The sequence below is a fragment of the Sceloporus undulatus genome, chromosome 6, assembly GCF_019175285.1.
Source record: "Sceloporus undulatus isolate JIND9_A2432 ecotype Alabama chromosome 6, SceUnd_v1.1, whole genome shotgun sequence".
Classification (NCBI taxonomy): domain Eukaryota; kingdom Metazoa; phylum Chordata; class Lepidosauria; order Squamata; family Phrynosomatidae; genus Sceloporus; species Sceloporus undulatus.
The window spans coordinates 3168249-3191994 of record NC_056527.1 but is presented as its reverse complement, the minus strand read 5'-3'; the positions used below and the strand labels follow the sequence as shown (position 1 = coordinate 3191994).

Here is a 23746-nt window from a genome sequence, read left to right as displayed (position 1 = left end):
TTATTGTCCCCTCACTCTCCTGGCAACAAGAGTCAAAGACCCCAAAAGTGACAGTTCACCCTTCAAATAAGTCATAGCCCCCCCCCTTCCGCATTTTTCAATCTCAAAAAACCCTCATCCTTGGAGAGCTCTTCCATGTGCTGCTGGCCTTCCCATTGTGAATATGAGAAGTACTGGGGGAAATGATTGTTATCACTAATCACTGATTGGAGAATGAGCTTTCCTTGCCACATATTCCTCATGTGTGGAGGTGACGGCATAAGATAAATGAAGCACCACAACCCAAGTGCAGCTGGAATCATAGTCAATGGCTTCACTTGACTCTTCTCCATTAGAGAAGAAATGGGGAAATCCAGTTCTTGGGAAACAGTAACTTCAGGGTCACAGTCACCTCTGTTGGAGTCAGTTGGATTGAAGTGGTTATTGTCCCCTCACTCTCCTGGCAACAAGAGTCAAAGACCCCAAAAGTGACAGTTCACCCTTCAAATAAGTCATAGCCCCCCCCCTTCCGCATTTTTCAATCTCAAAAAACCCTCATCCTTGGAGAGCTCTTCCATGTGCTGCTGGCCTTCCCATTGTGAATATGAGAAGTACTGGGGGAAATGATTGTTATCACTAATCACTGATTGGAGAATGAGCTTTCCTTGCCACATATTCCTCATGTGTGGAGGTGACGGCATAAGATAAATGAAGCACCACAACCCAAGTGCAGCTGGAATCATAGTCAATGGCTTCACTTGACTCTTCTCCATTAGAGAAGAAATGGGGAAATCCAGTTCTTGGGAAACAGTAACTTCAGGGTCACAGTCACCTCTGTTGGAGTCAGTTGGATTGAAGTGGTCATCTGTCACTGCTGCCCCCTCCCTTGTTCACTTTCCCTGGTATACAAGAAAACACATTTTAACATGCTTCTGATCTTCAGCTATTGGTGCTGTAAGCTATATTTCAGAGGAAGAAAGGGGCAAAACCACCTCTGAGGATCCCTTGCCTAAGAAAACCTCATGAAATTCATGGGGGTCACCATAAATTGACAGGCTACTTGAAGGCACATACACACACATGTAATTTTGATTATTGTCAGGGACAGTTCTGAGTTGGGTTACTTTCACTACAAATTTAAACATGTTAACCAGGACTAGCCTAACTGAACTAGAAAGCAAATATATAATTTTATCCCTATCATTAAGCTTAGCAACAGGCTCTGACCATTTTACCAAGTATTTATCTCTTACAATTTCATTTAACATACAGTGTAGCCCACAATGTACGGTGTCCTCAATTACTTGGTTTCCACAAATACAAAGCCGTCCTTGTATGGGAATATTCCTATGTCTACCTTCCATAAAGTTAGTCTTCATATTCTGAAAAGACAATATGTAAATACCTTGCAAAGGAGAGGCTGGGTAGTCTAATCAAACATTTATCTTCCTCACAGAAGGTTTTTTAAAAAGCAAAACTGGAAGGAAATCCAGATATATTTATTGCTTCAGTGTCCATCGTGGTGTAATATTCCTGCCACTGTTCTTTGATGAATTTGAGAGTTTTTTTGTATGTTAGTGTAGGGTCAAAAGCAAACTTTCCCAGATATGCTTCATATTTTTCTAATTACAGTACATATTTTGGGAAGCAGAGTTTATCAGTTATCCTGCACATTTTCTTTACTAATTACTAAAGCATGCCATTCATGCAGGCCAGTATTTGATGCCTCAGGTATGTAGAATGTATATGAGGATTACTTTAATGCCTACTATATCAAAATGATCAAGAACGTCAGAAGAGTGTTCCTTGGAACATAACACAGTCAATAACAACAAGGCCATTCCCAATTTTTGTGTCCTGGTTACTGAAATGCAGGCCCGCTCAGTTTTTGAAATCTCTCTTGTACTGGTTCAGTAATCTGAGCCCTTGGCATGGAAGGCGAGGCTGTCCGCTTTATTTAGATGGCAGCTGTTTCTTTTCTCTTTGAAACGCTTTGCATTCTTCTGGGGTCCAAATTAAGGCCTGGTGCAGCAGAGATAGCTCCAGGGGTCCTTGTCAATATGTGTCTGGGATAAAGGTCAGAATGTAAAAGACAAGACTGAATGGCCTGGCCTTAGCACTTTTAGTCAAGTTTCATTGGGCAAGCATTTGGCTAAAGTTCATGGATTCCTGTCCAGTCACTTACTGGGTGATGAAGGAAACACCCACACTCCTTTGTTCGTCAGAAAACGAGAATTTGAAAATTGTGGGGCATCTCAGAAAGTTATGCTTGCCACTCTGCTCTCCTCCAATGCTATTTGAGTTAAGGCACATTGCGGATATGCCGGTGGACAAAGGGACAGAGAACTCCATAGGAAACAGCTCGCTGTCATTGGTGGTGTGCTTTTCCTAATGCAGCACCAATATAAGTGCTTCAGGGGAAGCAAATATTACACATGCTATTAATATGATCTGTGTCTGCAAAATCAAAACTTCCTCAGGGTAGATTTTAAGTCCCTAGCACATGCTCCAGTTGGGGAGAGATGGTGAGGCTGCATCCATGCTGCAGAATTAATGCAGTTTGACACCGCTTTAACTGCCATGGCTCAATGCTATGGAATTCTAGGATTTGTAGTTCTGTGAGATATTTAGCCTTTGTCCAAGAGCCCTGGTGCCACAGCAAACTACAGATCCCAGGATTCCCAAGATGACGCAGTGATCATTAAAGTGGTATCAAACTGCATTAATTCTGCATTGTGGCAGCAGCCAAGGAAGGAAGGAAGAACAATATAAAATCAAAGGGGACACCTTGTAAATTGGCAGGAAAATGGTAGTCTGGCCAATGTAAACACTTCTACCCAATATTCCCTCATCATTCAGATAGACCAACAGAAGCTTAAAATATTAAGTAAATGTCAAGCGCTAACTATGTAAGTGTGAAATGGCAATGAACAGAAATGCTAAATGCACAAAAGCACACACATGAATGTTTATTACCCAACTTTTACTGTATTTGCAAGTTCTCCACATGTTCTTCAGACCCTCTGGAAGGTAGGGCAAGTGGAACAAATAAGGGGTGGTCTAACAAAGAGTGCAGCTTGACTAAAATCTACCCCAAGGAAGTTTTGACTTTGCAAGGTGTGTGGAGAACTGAATCAATTGCTGACCACGAGGTCAATTTATCTCTGGAGTGTACACTTTGTATTGAAGGTGGAAGATTCTCATAAACAGCTGAATACTTCTCCATTAAAAATCAAACAAACCGCTGCGCATCTAAGAATTAAGCATGTCAAAGTCTGATTTGATTTCTTGAAAGACTTGCTATTTCATTTCCCTTGGTATACACCTGAAGAGGATTTCTCACACACCCTCCGAAATCTAATTACAACAGAAAGTCCTAGTATAACTTTTAGCGTGGACTTGGAAGAAGGGCCTGGGGTCTCTTTTTTTCTCTATCTAGTCTTGAGACTGGAAATCAGAAGTTTGATTTACTTAATTTAAAACCCATACCTTTTCTTTGGCGGGATACACACCGCCATTTAGTACGTATAGGATACGTACTAGGGTTAGGAAGGGGCGGTGCTTCCGCACCCCCTAACTCTAGTACGTATCCTATACGTACAAGATGGCGGCGCCCCTTCTACATGGGCGCCGCCATCTTTACGTACTGGACGCACAGCGTCCAGACGTGTCGCGGCGCCTATGACGTCGCGAGTCCACGCCAGGCGCCTCGCGACGTCATAGAGGCGCCGCAAGAAGAAGCTCCGAAATGGAGCTTCTTTTTTGCTCCGCGCGGGAGTCGCGCGGTTTGGCTGCTGCGGCTCTCGCACGGAGCAAATGGCGGCGGCGGGGGAGCGCCGCAAAACGGCGGTTTGTACCCCGCCCTAGTTTCTTTTGCCATGGGTTCAAGGCAGCTATAGACAATAAGTTTCTTTTTTTTTAAAAAAGTAAAAATATAGCTATTAAGAACACCCTAACAATACTAAAGCCTATTTGTACTTCAAATCTTAATGTGTAGCACTTAATTCTGTACACACACTCCCTCATTTAGGAGTGAATGCCAACCATTCATTTCTGTGAGAGTTGGGTTCAAGATTGTCATTGGACCCTAGAACAGTTTCCAACTAACCCCAGCTATTAAGAATCAACTTTGATCCTATCGGCATAGCCTCTTCTCTGGATCCCTTTTCTTCCTATGTTAAATTGGAGTGGGACTCATTCAGATCTCCAGATGCAATTTTGCAACTCTGAGCATTCCTCTCCAGCGGCTATGCTGCCTAGGGTTGCTGAGAATTCTAGTTCTATCCCATCTAGAAGGGATTCCCACCCTCGATGCTAGAGGATATTGGGAGTGGTTGTTTGTGTGAGTAACTTATTGTCTGATAGACCAGAAAACCCCCCGAAGCAGGCAATTTTTTTTCTAGTCATTAAGTTCCATCTGCTTTGTCCTTAAAGGCTTCACCCAAAAAACTGCCTAGGAGTGCGGCAGTTTGCTGAAACCATGATGTGTGCCGTACTCTACGATGCTGCCAACAGCTTCATCCACCAGCACTTTGTTGAAGTGTCCATGTCAGAAGAGTTCCTAGCCCTATCCTTTGAGGACGTCTTGGAGCTAGTCTCGAGAGACGAGCTCAACGTTAAGCTGGAGGAGCAGGTATGTATGCCGGATTCAGAGGCTGGTGTCATTATTAAAAAGATGTGTATTCTGCCTTTCCTTGTCCTTTCCGCAATTGGTTTATCTATTGAATTTTACAGCCTTACATCAGATGAAAGTAACCCCAACCCTCCCCCCTTCTCAACACGGCAATTAATACAATGTGGGGAGGAATAAGAATGGGATGGAATTAATTTTTGCTCAGTCTGCCTACCTTAATATTGTTTATAACATAATGAAGTCTGTAATCAGAAAAGACAGAATATCCAAATTAATAATTCAATTTAAAACGTGCTTATTGTACCTATTTGGCCCTATAAACCCATGATAGGATTGCCTTAGGGTTACCATAAGTCTGAAATGACTTGAAAGCACACAATAGCAACAACAGAGTCTGCCTTACTGTTTCCTAGTGAATTTCTCAAGGCAGCTCTCAATTAGAAATGGTGTTGTTGGCTTAAATTTTTGCAGCTCCACTGTAGATAACTAGCAAACTCTCTTGATAAGGTCCCTGACAGATAGATGCCTCTTCCTCTTCTGGCAGGTCTTCGAAGCTGCCTTGGCGTGGGTGAGGTATGACCGTGAACATCGAGAAGCCTTTTTGCCGGAGCTCCTTTCCAAACTCCGTCTCCCTCTCTGTCGGCCCCAGTTCCTCACAGATCGCGTGCAACAGGATGAGCTGGTCCGCAGCTGCCACAAGTGCAGGTGAGTGGGGTAGGTGGGCTTCCTTCTTTACAACAGCAAATATGTGACTGGGATTACAATGAGGAAGCACTGGGAGAAATGAGAGGTGTGGAGCCCCCAAACTTGAAATCCTTTCTCCACCATGCAGGCCACAGAGAGAGGGAGTTTTCCTCAAGATGATCCTGGCAGTACAGACGGTGGAAGTAAGAGCATTGTCTTAATTTTCTCTCTCTTGTATCTTCTCTGTCCTTTAAATTCAGGGCAGGCAGTGAGCTGCACAGTGCCTCTGGCCTTGTATTTCTTTGAGGCCTTTCTGTGATCTTTACTGCATGTTCAAAACCATTTCGGGCATGATACAGGAAAAGGCAGGAGAATTTTGCATAGTACTACATTACACCTTGGTTTTGGGGGGGGGGGGGGGGGCTTTCTTTTTTCAGTGCTTGCTCATGTAACATGTCTGCAGCGTGGGAAGTATAACAACCTAAAAGCTCGCCACAGTGACCTTCTCTATAATGTATACTGTGACTCTGAGAGCATCAAACACAGACTGTGAGGGGAAATGGGTACAACTGTTTACTGTCTCCCTCCTTCAGGTATATTTTCTCTTGGAGTTGTTCTACTTAAGGTCAAATTATAAGTTTGATTTATTAAACATGCCCATATACCACTTGTGAATGTTCAGAATGTTGTAGCAAAATACTCAAAATTTTGTGAACCCTGTGACCTCTGATATCTGCCAAGTCTTCACATGCCTATGCGTTAACGCTGAATTTTGTAGTCATCAGATGATTGTCATGCATGTGGCACTAAAGCCTTGCTACCGTCCAGTGAGAATCTACTGGTAGCACGCCATAGCTCCATGCATGGATTCATCCAACCATGATTTGAAATTGTTCAACCTCCTAAAAAAATAAATCCGGAAAGCAAACCTTGATTTTGAATGTTGCACTACAACTCTGGAGACTAGGGTTCAAATATGAGCTCAGCCATGGAAACCTGGGTGACCTTGGGTGCGTCACATTCTCTCAGTCTTAGAGGAAGGCAAAGGCAGAAAACCTCCTCTGAACAACTCTTGCCAAGGAAACCCTTGATAGCCATAAATCAGAAACAACTTGAAGGCACATAACAACAACAACATGCCATTTTACTACGCCACTGTGTATAATGGAACTTGAGCATGCATGGTTTTTGGTATCCACAAGGGGTCCTGGGAGCAAACCCCAATGGATACTAAGGCCCTACTGTACTTTATTTAAACAGATATTGATTTATACATGTATTACTTTATCATTCTCATTTATTACTTTATTATTGCAAAGCCCCTATTCAGGCAGGGTGCAGAGCACTATTCTCTTGCTGTGCCACTCCATCCAAAAATCTCCCAACAATCCAGGAGGGCCTGTTGTTATTCCTTTGTACCAATAGAAAAGGGAAGAAAGGGGGAAGGCAATTCAGACCATGAAGATCTTGCTGCTCTGGGTTCATGGGGAAGGCAAAGGTAGGTGCACTTCATTTGGGATTGCACCCTCCTTTCTTGCCCCCACCCTGACCTGCTGGTTTTCCATGGTATGAATCATCTCCTCCCTCCCCTCTCCACCAGTAAGTGACAGCAGCAGAGCCCCCTCTTGGGTATTGATAGCTGCCAAGCAGTACGAAACGGGGAGTGTGAACCCACACACCCTTGTAAGATCTTAGCCATTGTCTGGAAATAATGTTCGCCTGTTATTGTTGAGTATATACACTATCATAGACTTTTGTTCTGCAATTGCTGCCACTGCTTTTTCTAAGTTCACAGTTTTTCTAAGACACTGGTTTAATTGCCTGCTCGGGGGGGTCCTGGGCTTCCAAGCCAGAGTCTACCGATGCTCTGGCATTAAATGAACTGCTGGGTTCAGTCTACTAATAGACTTGAGCCATGAATTAATTTTTGTCCCTACACATCTTTCCCATTTCAGCACCACTCTTGAGTACTATGTTCACCCAACTGTCCTCTTTTTGGCTGGACTTTTGATTCTTAGGGACCTCGTGGATGAAGCGAAAGATTATCACCTCATGCCAGAGCGCCAACCACACCTTCCGGCTTTCAAAACCCGTCCCCGCTGTTGTACCTCCATTGCAGGCCTGATCTATGCTGTGGGAGGCCTCAATTCTGCAGGTATCTTTCAATTCTGTTGTCTGTCGCGGATGTATTCTCAAAAGCATGAAAAGTTGTCTCTCTTGTACACATAGAAAGAACACAGGCAAGAATTTGCATGGTATTTGCCCATTTTAAAGTGTTAGGAGGAATTATTTTACATGGAAACACTTGTGCAGAATTGGTGGATTTTGTGCAAAAAACACACAAAGGTTCTGGAAACATAGTTCTGGAAGCAATTTTGGCTTTTTAAAAAAACGTGTATTTTTTCACAGAATAATTTCACAAAATGATTCGAGATGTGCAAACACAACTAGACAACTAGACAAATTAATATTTTCTTCCCCACTGGGGAGAAAACTATGAAAGTTATCCACCCTTACAGGCAAGGTTGAAGTAGTCAAAGATTTACATCCCTGCTCTTTATACACATCTGGACTTAAACAAGAAACCTTAAATATTGTATTTTTGTGTGGATGCAGATTAATTTAAGTGTGTAGAACTCAGGGTACATGTTGGGGATAATGCTGTTTACCTTCTTATATGAAAGATAAAGAAACAGACTGGTAATCATATTGATTTCTTTTACTGTCTGCAGAAAAAGAGTGGGATAAAATGGTGAAGGGGTGACCCAGCCCATACTGTACTTATCTTTTTCATTTGCATGCTTAAACAATTAAGCATGTGGAAACAATTACAATTGGATTATGATCAAAAGGCTCCTCATACCCTAAGAATCACAATAATGTAGTGAAAAATTGGAAGTTGGTGTTGATCCTTCCATTTACTGCTTTCTTTAGTGACCTGTCTCATAAATCTTAATGAATAAATCATCAGATTTTAATTCCTTCATGATAATTTGGGATTCTAGCTGGTGCATGAAACAGGAGAGCACAAAGAGGGTAACTGAAGCAACATCCCAGGAAGTAAAAAAAACAACGATGTGTAGTATTGTTGGAAAACAATATCGCTCAGATGAACAGTTATAATTACACAGGCAAAATTTAAATATCATTGTATTAGAAATGAGTATGGTATGAGTACAAGTAGAGACTTTTCCCTAAAGTAATATGAGTGTTTTTATTGCATTTTGTTTTGTTTGTATATTGTATTTTATGCATGTTATGATTGTTGTATTTTTTGACTGCTGTACATCGCCCTGGTTTTATAGAAGGGCAGTATATAAATAAAATTTTTATTTATTTATTATTAATATCTGCTACCTCACTGCAGGAAGCCTTAAGGACACATTTAATCAAGAGTAGAAATGAATTTTATTTAGAGTTTCTTTGGCCTGTTACAGACTGCCAAAATAAAGCTGCTTCGGGTCCCTTTGAAAGTATGCTGTTTAAATGATGCATGGGTCCTAAGAGTCCGGAGGTCGCGCCAAAGCCACACTCCATTCCTAAGCACTGGAGTGCAGCTTTGGTGCAGCTTCTGGATTCCTAGGATGCAGGCATCATTTAAACAACATACCTCCAAAGAGACCCGAAGCAGCTTTATTTTGGCAGTCTGTAACAGGCCTTGGAATGGGTTGTTTATTCTCGCTGTCTTGAGTTTCTTGAAGCCAAATCCATCCTCGATCCCTTTCAGTCTGGTTTCCGCCCAAGGCATTCTACAGAGACAGCTCTCACCAAGATCTCGAATGACCTTTTACAGGCCAAGGCTAATGGCCTTTACTCTGTTCTCATCCTTCTTGATCTGTCTGCAGCCTTTGACACCATTGATCACTGTCTTCTAGTTGAGATACTCTCTGACCTTGGGTTCTCAGACTCTGTTCTCGACTGGTTTCAATCTTATTTGTCTGGCAGATCTTTTGCAGTGGTTGCAGGAGGTCAGACTTCATCCTCTGTTCCCTTATCTGTTGGAGTTCCCCAGGGATCTGTTCTGGGTCTCCTTCTGTTTTCTCTCTACACACTGTCCTTAGGTAAACTCATTAGCTCTTTTGGTTTTTCCTACCATCTGTATGCCGATGACACCCAGTTGTATCTTTCCACCCCTGACCTTTCTCCAAGGCTTGAACAGCAAGTTTCGTCTTGCCTCACAGCTGTCTCGCAGTGGATGCGCCATCGGCGTTTGAAGCTCAACATGTCCAAGACGGAGCTTCTTGTCTTTCCTCCTAAGCCCACCCTTCAACACTCCTTTTCTGTCTCTGTGGACAACATTTCTATTCAACCAGTCCAGCAAGCCCGCAGTCTTGGCTTTATCTTTGACTCTTCTCTGTCGTGTGTCCCTCAGATCCAGACCACAGCCAAGGCTTGTAGATTCTTTTTGTACAATATTGCCAAAATCTGACCATATCTCTCCGCCTCTACTGCCAAGATCCTGGTCCATGCCCTAGTGATCTCACGACTGGATTACTGTAACGTCCTCCTGGCCGGGCTTCCTCTTTCTCACCTCTGTCCTTTAATCTCTGTCCAGCATTCAGCTACACGCATTATCACATCTGCCCACCGCTCTGACCACGTCTCTCCTGTGTTGGCATCCCTTCACTGGCTCCCCCTCCCTTTCCGCATTCAGTATAAGCTCCTGCCGTTGACGTTTAAAGCCCTCCATGGGCTACTCCTCCTTACTTATCAGACCTTCTTTCTCCTCATCTTCCCACTCCGTTGTTCCCTCCGTTCTGGTAGTCAGGGTCGGCTGTCCCAGCCCAGGATTTCCTCTGCCCCATCTTGGATTCACTCCTTTTCACTCACTGCCCCTCACGCCTGGAACCTTCTTCCCCCGCGAGACACAAGGGCCATCACTTCCTTAACCAGCTTCAAAACGGAGTTGAAGACCTTCCTGTTCAGAGAAGCTTTCCCAGGCATTGCATAATTGTCGCTTGCTATTTGATGTTCTTTTGGTGCCTGTTTTCTCGAACCATTTCCTGTATTGCTATGTACTTTATATGTATTATCCTACTAGAGAGGCAGGCTAGCTCCAACAGGCCTCCCTGGAAGAAGATTAACCATCCATTATGAAGCCAAGCCCTCCCTCCAGTCCATCTGCCTTGGTCCAGGCCTTGGAGGTAGAGAGGAACTGCTGGACCTCATCCCCTTCCCTACCACCTTTCCCTTCTCCTTTTGCGTCGTGTCTTTTTAGATTGTAAGCCTGAGGGCAGGGAACTGTCTAATTAAAAAGATTGTATGTACAGCGCTGTGTAAATTTACAGTGCATTATAATTAAAGGTTAATAATAAACAATAATAACGTAAAGACAATGACCATGTACAGTCGGCCCTCTGTATCAATGGATTCTGCATCCATGGATTGAGCCATCCATGGCTTGAAAACATACTTTTAAAAAAATCCAAAATGGATTTCCCCCCCATTTTATATAAAGTATGCCATTTTTGTACCACTGTATTTAAGGGGATTTGAACATCCATGGATTTTGGTATCTATGGGGGCCCACTATAGAAGCAATAAAAGGGAAAACCATACTACAGGAATAAATTGCAACAACAACAAAATCCCACTACATTACAATAATGTTACAGGATGCTACAGTGTTCTGATTCTTAATAGATAAAAAAGGGAGAGACAACTGTGAAGTCAAAGGTTTTCATGGCTGGCATCCATAGTGTTTTGTGAGTTTTTCAGGCTGCGTGGATGCATTCTGGAGGAATTTATTTCTGATGTTTTGCCAGCATCTGTGGCTGGCATCTTCAGAGGTTGGTGGCATGGAAGTGTGTGGAGTATGTACACCTGTGGGACCCATGTTTGGGAGGAAGTGGTTTTTTTAAGTTAATGGTTTCGATAATCTGTGTGTTGTACTGTGTTGAATGGTACAGCTTAGAGATGTGTTGAAGATATGCAAGAGGCATTTATGTCTGGAACATGAGAGACACTGCACTGGGCCAGCCAGAAAAATCAGCAGTAGCAGAACTCTATAAACCAACCAGGGCACAGGATGCTATGTGAAAACACAGAAATTCTGGACCATGCCAACAGCTACCAAGTCAGAATGCACAGGGAGGCCACTGAAATCTGCAAACACCTGGACAACTTCAGTGGAAAAGAAGAAACTCTGAAAGTAAACAAGGTTTGGCTACCGGTCCTGAAAAACACCAAAATCAAGACTCAAGACAAGCAAATGAACACCACCCAGGGTCAGGAGGTTTCCCCACAGGCAATTGATTACCAAATAGCCATAAATTTATTTATTTATTTATTTATTTATTTATTTATTATATTTATTTGTATCCCGCTCTTTTCCCAGGACTGGGACTCAGAGCAGCTTCACAGCATTAAAAACTGTACAATTAAAAACATTAAAATAAAATAAAATTTATAAATAAATAAATAAATATGTACATTAAAAAGAAATTAAATTATTACAATATTAAAAGAGATAGTTATTAAAAGAATAAAACATATTTTAAAAAGATAAAACTATAAATAACAGGGGGGGAAACTGTAACAAAATTTTAAAATGGTCCAATATCCCAGCCTGTCCTTATAGGAATTCCTTAAATGCCTGTGTGAACAGGTAGGTCTTCACCTGCTGCTGGAAGGCCATCAAAGAGGGAGCCATTCTGGTCTATTCCCTGGGAGATCAGGGAGTTCCAGGATCTAGGTGCAGCCTCCAAGAAGGCCCTCTCTTGCGTCCCCACCAACCATGTTTGTGATGGTGTTGGGATGGAGAGAAAGACTTTTCCAGAGGATCTCAGAGTCCGGGCCGATTCATACCAGGAGAAACGGTCTGCCAAGTAGTGTGGACCTGAGCCATGTAGGGCTTTATAGGTAATAGCCAGCACCTTGAATTGTGCCCGGAAACAAACTGGCAGCCAGTGAAGCTGTTTCAACAGGGGAGTTATATTATCTCTGTAATCTAGCTCTGTTAACAGCCTGGTAGCAGCTCTTTGAACCAGCTGAATTTTCCGAACACTTTTCAAAGGCAGCTTCATGTATAGCTCATTACGGTAGTCCAAATGTGATGTAACCAAGGCATGTACCACCGTGGCCAGATCTAGTTTGGCAAGGAAGGGGCACAGCTGGTGCACAAGTTTTAAATGTGTGAAAGCACTCCTGGTCACAGCAGGGACCTGGGCCTCCAAGTTCAAAGCTGAGTCCAAGAGTACCCCCAGATTGCGAACCTGTGTCTTCAGGGGGAGTGTGACCCCATCTAACACAGGCTGGATTCCCCAATCTGCCTTCCAGCTAACCAGGAGCACCTCTGTCTTGTCTGGATTAAGTTTCAACTTGTTTGCCCTCATCCAGTCCATTACTGAAGACAGACACTGGTTTAGGACCAGGACAATCTCCTTGGATTGAGGTGGGAAGGAGTAATAGAGTTGAGTGTCATCTGCATATTGATGACACCACACCCCAAAACTCTGGACAACCTCTCCCAGCAGTTTAATGTATATGTTAAACAGCATAGGGGACAACACAGAACCCTGAGGGACCCTCACAGGTCAATGGCCAGGGGGTTGAAGAGAGTCCCCCAGTATCACCTTCTGGGTTCGCCCCTCCAGGAAGGAATGGAGCCACTGTAGAACAGTACCTCCAAGCCCCATCCCAGAGAGGCGGTCCAGAAGGATACCATGATCGATGGTATCAAAAGCCACTGAGAGTTCCAGGAGAACCAACAGGGACACACTCCCCCTGTCCAATTCCCTGCGTAGGTCATCCACCAAAGCAATCAAGGCTGTCTCTGTTCCATAGCCAGGCCTGAAACCAGATTGAAATGGATCTAGATAATCTGTTTCATCCAGAAACCCCTGGAGTTGGCAAGCCATCATATCTTCCAAAACCTTGCCCAGAAATGGTAGGTTAGACACTGGCCGATAGTTATTCATTATTGTGGAATCCAAGGCTGACTTTTTTAACAGAGGCCTCACAACAGCCTCCTTTAGGCAGGATTGAATTCTGCCTTGTAGGGAGGCATTGATTACCTCCTTTACCCACTCAGCCAGTCCCCCTCTGGCCTGTTTAATAAGTCAAGAAGGACAAGAGTCCAAGACACATGTGGTGGCTCATACCTCTCTCCCAAGGATCCTGTCCACATCATTAGGCTGCACAAGTTGAAAAGTATCCATTAACACTGGACAGACAGGAGCCAAGGTTACATCCACTGACACTGTCTTAACTGTAGCATCCAAGTCAGAGCGGATCTGAGTGACTTTATCTGCAAAATGCCGTGCAAATTCTTCACAGCGAGCCTCCGAGTGGTCTGCATCCTCTGCTTGAGGGTGACTGTGTAAAAGACCCCTGACCACTCAAAACAGCTCTGCAGGCCAGCTCCTTACAGATGCAATGCTGGTAGCAAAAAATGATTTCTTTGCTGCCCGCATTGCCATAGTGTTTGATCAGATTCACTCCGAGTCTTCCCCCAACGTCGCTCTAGTCTCTGTCTCATTCACTTCATTACCATCAACTCCCTGGAGAACCAGGGGGCTGGTTTGGCTCTACTCCGTGAGAGGGGACGCTCAGGAGCGATTTGTCCACCACCCTGGCCATTTCCTCATTCCAAAGATTAGCCAGGGCTTCAACAGAATTACCTGCCGAGGTGACAGGAAACTCCCCAATAGCCCTCAGGAATCCTTCCAGATCCATCAGTCTCCTGGGGCGGACCATCCTAATCGGTCCCCCACCCCTGCAGAGGTTCTGAGTGAGTCTAAACCTGACCAGATAATGATCTGTCCATGACAATGGAACTGTGGAGAGTTCCACCACACCAAGATCATCATCACCCCACCCAGCACAGAAAACAAGGTGCAGAGTGTGCCCAGTAGCATGAGTAGGGCTAGAAACTACTTGGGACAACTCCCTTCGCATATCCTCCACACAACACACCTCCCTCCAAGTTGTGCCATTTAAAATAATACAACACACAAACTAACTTCACCATTAATATGTAAAACCACTTCCTCCCAAACAGTGGTCCCACAGGTATATATACTCCACACGCTTCCATGCCACCGACCTCTGAAGATACCAGCCACAGTTGCAGCCAAAAAGTCAGGTATAAATTCATCCAGAACATGGCCACATAGCCCCCAAAAAATCACAGAAAACAAGAGAGACTACTCTTGGGTTGGGAACTAAATTCTCATTTGAGCAGTGTCAGTGGGCCCTTGCTTATGGAAATCACTTTTTAAAATGTGAGCAGCAAATTTCTACGCAGGCGACTCGCTGAACGTGGTGGAAGTCTTTGACCCCATTGCCAACCACTGGGAGAAGTGCCAGCCAATGACGACAGCTCGTAGCCGAGTCGGTGTGGCCGTGTTGAATGGACTCTTGTATGCCATTGGTGGGTACGACGGGCAGCTGAGACTGAGCACGGTGGAAGTTTACAACCCAGAGACGGATTCTTGGTCCAAAGTGGGAAGCATGAACAGCAAACGAAGGTGTGTGTGTGTTTGTGTGTGCAGTAGAAGTTCAAGTCTGTAAGCTTGAAGGGAGAGCTTTTAGTTCTCCCCAAGATCAAGTGAAATGGTAATGTGATCTGAGTGATGACAGTTGATTTAAATATCCCACATTTCCCCTTGACTGCCCATTTTTTCCAGTGTTTTCCAAGAATCCTCAATTTGGAAGAGAGCCCAAGGGCCATCCAGTCCAACCTCATTCTGCCATGTAAGAAGACACCATCAAAGTACTCCTCGCAACAGATGGTCATCCAGCCTCTGTTTGTTGTTGTGCCTTCAAGTTGTTTCCAACATATGACCACCCTAAGGCAAACCTATCATGGGGTTTTCTTGGCAAGATTTGTTCAGAGAAGGTTTGTCATTGCCTAAGGTCACGCAGTGGATTTCATGGCTGAATGGGGAGTTGAATCCTGCTCTCCAGAGTCATAGTCCAATACTCAAACCAGTATTCCACTCTGGCTTTCTACCAGCCTCTGGCCAAAAACCTCCAAAGAAAGAGACTTCGCCACCCTCTGAAGCAGTGTCTTCCACTGTGGAGCAACTCTTAATGTCAGGAAGTTCTTCCTAATGTTTAGGTGAAATTCCTTTTCTTGTAGCTTATGTCCATTTACACAGCAGAAAACAGGCTTGCTCTATCCTCAATATGACATCCTTTGAAATATTTAAACATAGCTATCATGTCACCTCTTTGTTTTAAAGCAAGTTCTTCTGTTCATGCCACAAACCTGGAACCAATGCCCTTTGCCTGTAGTTGTGAGCCAGCCTGCCAGAGAGGCACTGCAGTCCCTCAGCTCTACAGAGAGCACCTTGATAGCAAAATCCTCCAGGTGCCAAGAAAGGCCAGAGAAGCAGTGTCTCTACCAGCAACAGAATTACTGTGAAGTAAACACACTCAAACTGTGCTTGGTTGATATGATTCTGATGATTGAGTTATAGAAAGGACACTGCTCTGAAGCCAAGCTGAGTTGTAGAAAGAACAGTCCTCTGCAGCCACGTTTCAAATTCCAATTCAAAAGTATTTGGTTTTCCAAATTAAGGGTAAATAAACTTTCTCCTTTCCCAAATCAGTCCAGGTCAGTTCCTTGTTGCTTCTTACAAGAAGGATCTGTTGTTACTTCTGTCTATTTTTAGTCCTCCTGGGTTGATCTTCCATTTCTGCGCTTCAGTATGGGCAAATGCATGTCTTTCTAGTGAACTCCTTAACCATCCCCTGTTTGCTTGCAACAATGGCCACCTGTTGGTAGTTCTTTGATGGTGTGCTCCTGCATGGCAGGGAGTTAGACTGGATGGCCCTTGTGGTCTCTTCCAATTCTATGATTCCTTCAGTGCTTTCTTTAAAGTCCCCTCCAGGCCTTTAAATCAGAGATGGCGGGCTGGGGAACATTTTTGCTCTCTCCCAGATCTTGGAAAGCTACACATCCCTGCTAGCACATTTTAATGTTGTAAACCGCCCGGATTGGTTCGCCACAGGGCGGTATATAAATAAAAATTTATTATATTATTATTATTATAAATAAAAATTCCCTCCAAGATTAAAAAAAATTGCTCCTCCAGAAGCCAGGGAGCTGTGGTTTTACTTTTACATGTTCTCCACTCGTCTTCTTGAATGAAGCAATTTGGCTGTTCTAAGTTAGGAGAAAAAATATTTTAGAAGTGATGTGTTTGGATGGGCATTTCTAATTTCTAAAAATGAAAATGATTTTGTAGCTTTAAGACAAGCCTAGAGGAACGGTTATATTTAATTCCACTCTGCATGTATGATTTGCCATGGAAGGTTAAATTTAAGAAAGATAGCCATTCTCAGGGCTATATTAAGGTCCCTGAGCCCAGATATGGCCTCTGAGCTGCATGTTACTCAGCCCTGATTTATAAGATGGTCATTGGCACATTTCCAAACTGCTTTCCATCTTCATGACGGTGAGGATCTGTTCAAGTCGAGTCAACCTTGTATTTGACTAAAAGCCTTTTTAAGCCACAATAATAAAATACATGCAAAAATTGGGGTAGCCTAGTCCTCTGCACATTCCAGCACAGTATCATTCAGAGTACTTGTGTAAATGTTTGTTTTTTCCAGCCTTAGCAAACAAATCTGTTTTGTGTGTGACAAATGAGTCACAATCTGACAGTAATCAGGATATTTTCACAAAAGCACTCTCACCCCAGAGGCATGCCAAGATCTGTCCCAGGGATTTCTCCCTGGGATCTGTGATTCTTGGGAAGGTGAACAGTTTCATGGACAAGTTAAGGAGTTGTTTTCATATTTTTCAAATATAAGTAGTAGGCGCTATCCCATAATTGTGTTACCCATTGTGAGAACCAATGTATACAACATTTTCATATGTTAAGCTGATGTTGTATATGTTGATATTCTTCTGCATCTGGCAAAGGTGAAGAGGAAGCACTTTGCTGCTTCATAGCATGCCACTCTTGGCTCACCAGGAGGCAAAAGTAGACATGTAGTGCTGGGTCTAGACTTGACAGTGCTTTAGAGTAGTGCTTCCCAAACTTTGGTTGTCCAGATGTTTTGGACTTCAGCTCCCAGAATTCCTGACTGTTGGCCAAGCTGTCTGGAATGTCTGGAATTGAACTCCAAAACACAAGGACCAAAGTTTGGGAATGAATGCTTTAGAATAATCAGTGGGCCTTTAGTCCTGCTTACCTTCTCTTATTGATTTCATCGAGCCTTCTCTGAGCACAGCAAAGTCTAATCTAAATCCATGTGAACCAGAATTGACTGAAGAGAGATAAAACCAGTCATTTAAAGACCTTGTTTAACTAAAGCTTATCAGTCACCAAACCAACCCACCTAATAACAGTAGGAATATATGGCTTGTTTTCAGTGCCATGGGGACAGTAGTACTGGATGGACAGATCTATGTTTGTGGCGGGTATGATGGCACCTCCTCCCTCAACTCGGTAGAAGCATATTCCCCTGAAACAGACAGGTGAGTATTTCTTCGTCTGCAGCATCCTCCTGTTATGCTTTACCAGTAAGCAATTTGAAGCGTTCTTTTTCTGTCACCTGGCACTCATTTCTCTTCCCTTGTTGCTATCTTCTGAAGATGGACTGTAGTGACTCCAATGAGCTCCAATCGCAGTGCGGCCGGCGTTACAGTATTTGAAGGCCGGATCTTTGTCTCCGGTGGTCACGATGGACTCCAGATCTTCAATAGCGTGAGTGCTTGTGGACGGATCTATCTTCTGATTTACATTGGAGAACTTACTTGTTTATTTGCTGCTTTATTTCAGGGGTTTGGGGAGGTTGTCCTAACTTTATATTAGCCTTATGATCGCCTTAACAAGTAGGCTAACATAAGAGATGCCATGACCAAAGTAAGGACTGGGTGGTAATTTGAACATACAAGCCCCATCTTGAAAATACAAAATGCTGCTCTGTGGACTTGCTGCAGAGAGTGTTATTTGGAAAATGTGCATTCCCTGTTCATTTTGAAGAGAATGGTCCAAAGTTCCTTTTCCTGTTCTTGCCTTATTTTTTCTAAGCCAAATTGTATGATGGATTGGTTATGACCTATAGAGCCCTATATAGCTCAGATCCAGGTTATGTGAAGGGCCATAATCTCCCAGGTGAGCCTGAGGTTGTCTTGAAATGTTCTGGGGAGGCCCTTCTCTGTATCAAAGAGCTCTGGTTCTACAAGAAACTACAGTTCTCAGAATTCCCTAGCACTGAGCCAGGGCAGTTAAAGCAGTCTCAAGATGGATTATTTTTACAGTGTTTTGGTCCTTTGATGCAAGTTCAGAATCCCCAAACTGCACTGAATGTAATCTCCTTCAAAGGTTCCAGCATTCAGAAATTCATTGCATTTCCTATGTTGTTTATTTCAAAGTGCTGGTTATGACCTACAAAGCTCGTCCAGACTATCAGATAGACTGTATCTCCCTATAGAAGCCTACCCACATTTTAAGATTTTTGGGGAAAGGCTTTCTCTTGGTCCCACCACAATCACAGGTGAGGACTTGGAAGAGAGCCCTTCCAAAGGCTACTCCCAGGCTATGGAATTATCTGACAAGAGAAGCTTAGTTGGCCCTCTCTCGCTGCTCTCTTTTTTCTGTTAGGCAAAGAACTTCTTATTTAAACAGGCCTTCAGCTTTTAACTGGTTAGTGCAGTCAGGAAGTTTGGGAGCTGAAGTACAAAACATCTGGAGAACCAAAGTTGGGAAACACTACTTTAGAGTATGGTGTAAGCCACTTTGGGTGCCATATAAATTAAATACATAAAATCAAGTAAATATTTATTTTGTTCTTTCTTCACAAAAAGAACTGTGTGGGTAGTAATGCTGATCAATTTTTAAAAATCCCAATCCGAAAGCCAGAAAATGTATTACCGTATGTACTCATGTATAAGTCAACCTCATGTATAAGTCGAGGGCAGTTTTTGAGGCCAAAATCATGGATTTTGATATGACCCGTGGATAAGTCGAGGGCATGTTACAAAAGATCTAAAGGGGGAAACAAAGCACCACTTCCCGCTCTACATCTCTCTCTCTGAACCTCTCTCAAGGATCACTGTATCAGCATGGGGAAACAAGTCTGGGTGCATACATACACACACACCTCTTTGCATCAGCATTTCCAGACTCAAGGCTTGCAGAAAAAAAAGAAGACACCAGCCTTGCCTTTAACCCCAGCATTTCCAGACCCATGGCTTGCAGGGGGAAAAAGGAGGACCCCAGCTTTGCCTTTAACCCCAGCATTTCCAGACCCATGGCTTGGAGGGAAAAAGGAGGACCCCAGGCTTGCCTTTAACCCCAGCATTTCCAGACCCATGGTTTGCAAAACAGGGTCCAAGCCTGGGCATGCTCCCTCTCTCTGCATCCTTCTCCCTTCCCTCAGTAGCTGCTTGTTAGTTCCAGCTGCGAGGGAGGGCTGAAGGATCACACACACACATACACACTCGTGGAGAGAGGAGAGGCTGCCAGCACCGGGACTCAAATGGGTACTGTTTACTTGGCTACAGAGGAAGGTGGGCACTTTTTTAATGAACTTTATCAGCTGTAGTAACCTATTGACCCTTCCATAAGTCGATCCTTGATTTTGGAGTCCATTTTGGGGCATAAATTTCTCGACATAGTTGAGTATATACGGTGCATCTACCTTCTCCAGAAGGATTTGGCTGGGTGCAATTCCTTGTTCAGTGTGTGTAGGTCTTGCAGCTTTTTAAGAAGCTCAAAGGTTCCCCAAGGATAGATGATTCTAGGATGTTTGCAAGTATGTTCCCATTCCTACTTGATCTCTCCCATTTTCCCTGCTCTCATGTGCTCTTCTGGCTTCCTCCTCTTTCTCTGCAGGTAGAATACTACAATCACCACACAGCTTCATGGCATTCTGTGGCCAGCATGCTCAACAAGCGCTGCCGGCATGGAGCAGCCTCCCTCGGCAGCAAGATGTTCGTCTGTGGCGGTTATGATGGCTCAGGCTTCCTCAGCATTGCCGAGGTGTACAATTCCATGGCAGACCAGTGGTACCTGATTGTGCCCATGAATACCCGGCGCAGCCGCGTCTCCCTTGTCGCGAACTGTGGCCGTTTGTATGCCGTAGGGGGCTACGATGGACAGTCCAACCTGAGCTCTGTAGAAATGTACGACCCCGAAACCAACCGCTGGACGTTCATGGCCCCCATGGTGTGCCACGAGGGAGGGGTTGGGGTGGGATGTATACCTCTCCTGGCAATATGACCTGGCGAGGCGGGACAGGGTGGCGTATGTACGCAGTGCATGCAAGCCATAACTGCCAGGGGCAGGAGAGAGCCCATTGTTCATGAAGAGACAGCTGACAGAGCAAGACATCCATTCTACAAAGAGAGGTACATCGCATTTCAAGGTGCTTGGAACGTTGTCCATTCGAAAAACGCACAAAACGTCTCACTCAGTGGAATCACGTCACTGTGGTGTTGGTTCCACAAGTTTGACAGTTCAGGCTATGTGAATGAAGGCTGCCTCCCTCTTTCTCCATGCTCTGCCAGGCTTCCAGCCTCTTTTGGTCATTCCTGCCCTTGCCCTTCCTGATGCTACTACCCTTGGTCTGTTTGTGATTGTGTCAACAGGTTTGTGCTGGCTTTGTTAGAACAGTGAGATGTGTGGTATGAAGCAGAGGTGGGAATCGTGGAAACCTCCAGATGCTGTCAGACTGGGAGTCCCAGCAGCCCTAGTCATCATAGCCGCTGGTGGGTCATGCTGGAGTTGCACTCCAGTAACATCTAGAGGGTCACAGGCATCTCACCCCCCAAGGTATGAGAGAGAAGGTAATATTCTATTGCCATTCCTTTTAAAGCTGAAGAGAGGGAGTTTGCTTCTCCTCAGCCATGTAAACACTATGGAGGCAAGGAAATTGGTGTGTGTGTGTGTGTGTGTGTGTGTGTGTGTGTATTCAGCACATGTCTAATGCCCTTCCCGCACAAACAAGAGGGTTTTTTTACCCCTGGTAATGTCCAGTTCATGAGAAGAAAACAAAAGGCTTTAAAAAGCACACCATGGCCCTTCCTCTACCTGAACATGAATGTGCACCTGTATATCATTGGAATAGCAAGAGTTTACCTGGTTATCGCCAGCCTGTTCTCCTGAGCCACTTTAGACCAGGAGCATTCTTTTTTTCCTAGCAGGAGGTGACCCAGAATTTGGCTTCGAGGTCATTTCCTATTACTTTCCTGGCAACACAGGAGACTATGGTTGGCTATCCTCATGGCCTCTCTAATTCCTGTGCTGGCTGGTGGTGCAATGTTGACTGAAACCAAAATATCTGTCCTTTTAATGCCTGCATGTTACAACCATATTTGCAATGGAGGAAGAGGCAGGGTAGAATTTTGGAAGGAAAAAATAATTCTTTTGAGATTATCCTTGGGCATGAACACCCTTAAAGAAAAGGTTATCTCATATTTTGGTGAAGTGTTAGGGAGAAAGTGTGCTGGTGCAATTTTTGCTGGTGGAATATGAATGATCTTCACATCGTGGCTTTTGTGTGCTGTGACTTTTTGAGCCTGTTTTGACAGCTGCCATGAAATGGATGTTTTCTTGCTTCTGGGAAATTACACAGTCAAGAGAGACTGGTCATGGATATATAAAGATATATGAAATGGCCCAAAGCCTGGGCCATCTTGAGCATGCATGCGTATGTTCTCACATGCATTTGCTGCAGAGTCCCAAGCATGTTAAGTTTTGGGTTTTTTTTCCCCCCCAGGCCAGGATCAATCACTTCTTGGTAGCAGTTTCCAGTTTAAAAGCAAAATAAATATTGCTCTGTGTTTTCTCAATGTCGTGTCAGCTTGTTTTTCAGTTTGACATCCTACTTGCTCACAGGACTGAGCTTCTGCTGCTCCCTTCGCCTGGATTCAAGAGATTTTCCCCATAGCTGGATGTCAAATTGAAAAAAAGGTTGCTGCTTTCCTCAAAAGTGACAGCATCAAAGCCAAATGTTAGGGATGGGGGCATTGACCACTGAAGAGGGACACAGTGCAGAGTCAGTGGCCTCCATATTCTTTAATACTTCACTACCTGAAAACCTGCCACTCCCTTTTTGGAGGGAAAGATCAAAAGGGTCAGGCGAATTATTTGGATCTGCCCCTCTTTCTTTTCACCTTAGAAGGGCTATTTCCCTGCTTCTGAGTTAGAGGGATAGATGGACTCTATCCCTTCTTCACAATGGATTCATGGCTCATGGAAGTGCTTGTCTAACTCTAGGAAGTATGATTACCATGTACAGTGTGAATGAAGCACCTTTGAGCATGGGCAGGCATTTGTCATGAAACATACCTGAGCACCATCTTGTCATCACTATTTAGAGCATCGATTATCTCCAGAGCAGTTTTGAGTGGGGAAGGAGGAGGGGTTGGCTTTCAAAGGCATGTCATGCCATAATCTGGTTCCCAGTAGAAGTGATATAGAGAAGTGCAAGGGTTGCCGTAAAGCAAAGGTGAGGAAAGTGCGACCTGCCAGCCACATGTGACCTCCAAGCCTCCCCATTGTTTTTGACCCTAAATGCTCAAAACATCAAAACAGAGATGAAGAATACAAAAAGGTCAAGCAAGGCCTTGTGTCACTTGTTGGCACAAACCTCTTTTGGAGGGCCAGAAACATGGCAGAAGATGTTTGAGGGTGCATTTGTGGGCAAAAAGAAATGAAATTTGGGGAGGGCTTCCAAGGTCCTCTGGGGGGCTAGTAATGCCCCCCTAATCTCCAATAGTTTCCCATATCTGCCAACGAGGGAGGTTGTGAATGGATGTTGTACATTGGCTGAATGCACTTGGTATTCCCGCAGCCTATTCTGTGCCTCTTCTGACAAGCTCAGCAGTATGGATTTTCACACTACAAAACAAGAGGCATTGAACCTCCAGGCACAACCACAAATAATGACCAGGTACCAGCATTGAGAAGGGTTTCAGACCATGCTGGTACGCCTCTCCACGCAAGTGCAAATGGCCAGCAACTTGCATTCATGTGAAATAATGTACGTAAAAGTCTTGTCTGTTCCTGTGTTGGTTGGTGGAAGCTTGAGGCAGAGGATAAAGAGCAGGAGGTGGCAAGACAGCTCTTCTCCTTGTTCCAAATATATTTAACTTGAAATTTATTTCTCAGCTGGTCAGTAATTTTTTTCTATCCTTCCTGTGAATGTAAGTTATCTCCAGATGTTTTTCCCAGCCTGTTCCCTCCCTGGCCGTGTTCACACGAACCACGGAGAATGTGCAGAACTACAGGGCTATTGCATCCAAAGGCTAGTTCTTCCATAACCCTGGGTATGAATATGTATTAAAATCCATTGTGTAAATGCAGAAAAAAAATGTTTGGAAGCCGCCCTGTGTGGCATATGAGCCAAAACCATTTTTATCACTGCCAGTGTAAAAGTCTAAGTGTCATAAAAAAACTGATGTCCTTATCCAACGGCAAACATTTTCATGTGGAGTGTACATGCTGGAACAATAGGCCGCCATCCGGTTCCATAGCAAGTAAATGT

General features: G+C 44.1%; 1 protein-coding gene across 2 annotated transcripts in view; it reads left to right on the top strand.

The window, feature by feature from the left end:
• The window catches only part of KLHL18 (kelch like family member 18), a 36314-nt gene extending 12952 nt beyond the window's left edge, over window positions 1–23362 (top strand). Inside the window, exons 4-10 of one of the 2 annotated variants that reach the window (XM_042474536.1) lie at window positions 4414–4612; window positions 5157–5317; window positions 7315–7451; window positions 14544–14766; window positions 17625–17729; window positions 17847–17958; window positions 20092–23362. In XM_042474536.1, coding sequence (XP_042330470.1) covers window positions 4414–4612; window positions 5157–5317; window positions 7315–7451; window positions 14544–14766; window positions 17625–17729; window positions 17847–17958; window positions 20092–20478 — 1324 coding nt within the window. In that variant the 3' untranslated portion in view covers window positions 20479–23362. Of the gene's footprint in view, window positions 1–4413; window positions 4613–5156; window positions 5318–7314; window positions 7452–14528; window positions 14767–17624; window positions 17730–17846; window positions 17959–20091 lie in introns of both variants that reach the window. The other variant, XM_042474535.1, reaches the window with a different exon arrangement.
• Window positions 23363–23746: the final 384 nt, after the last annotated feature.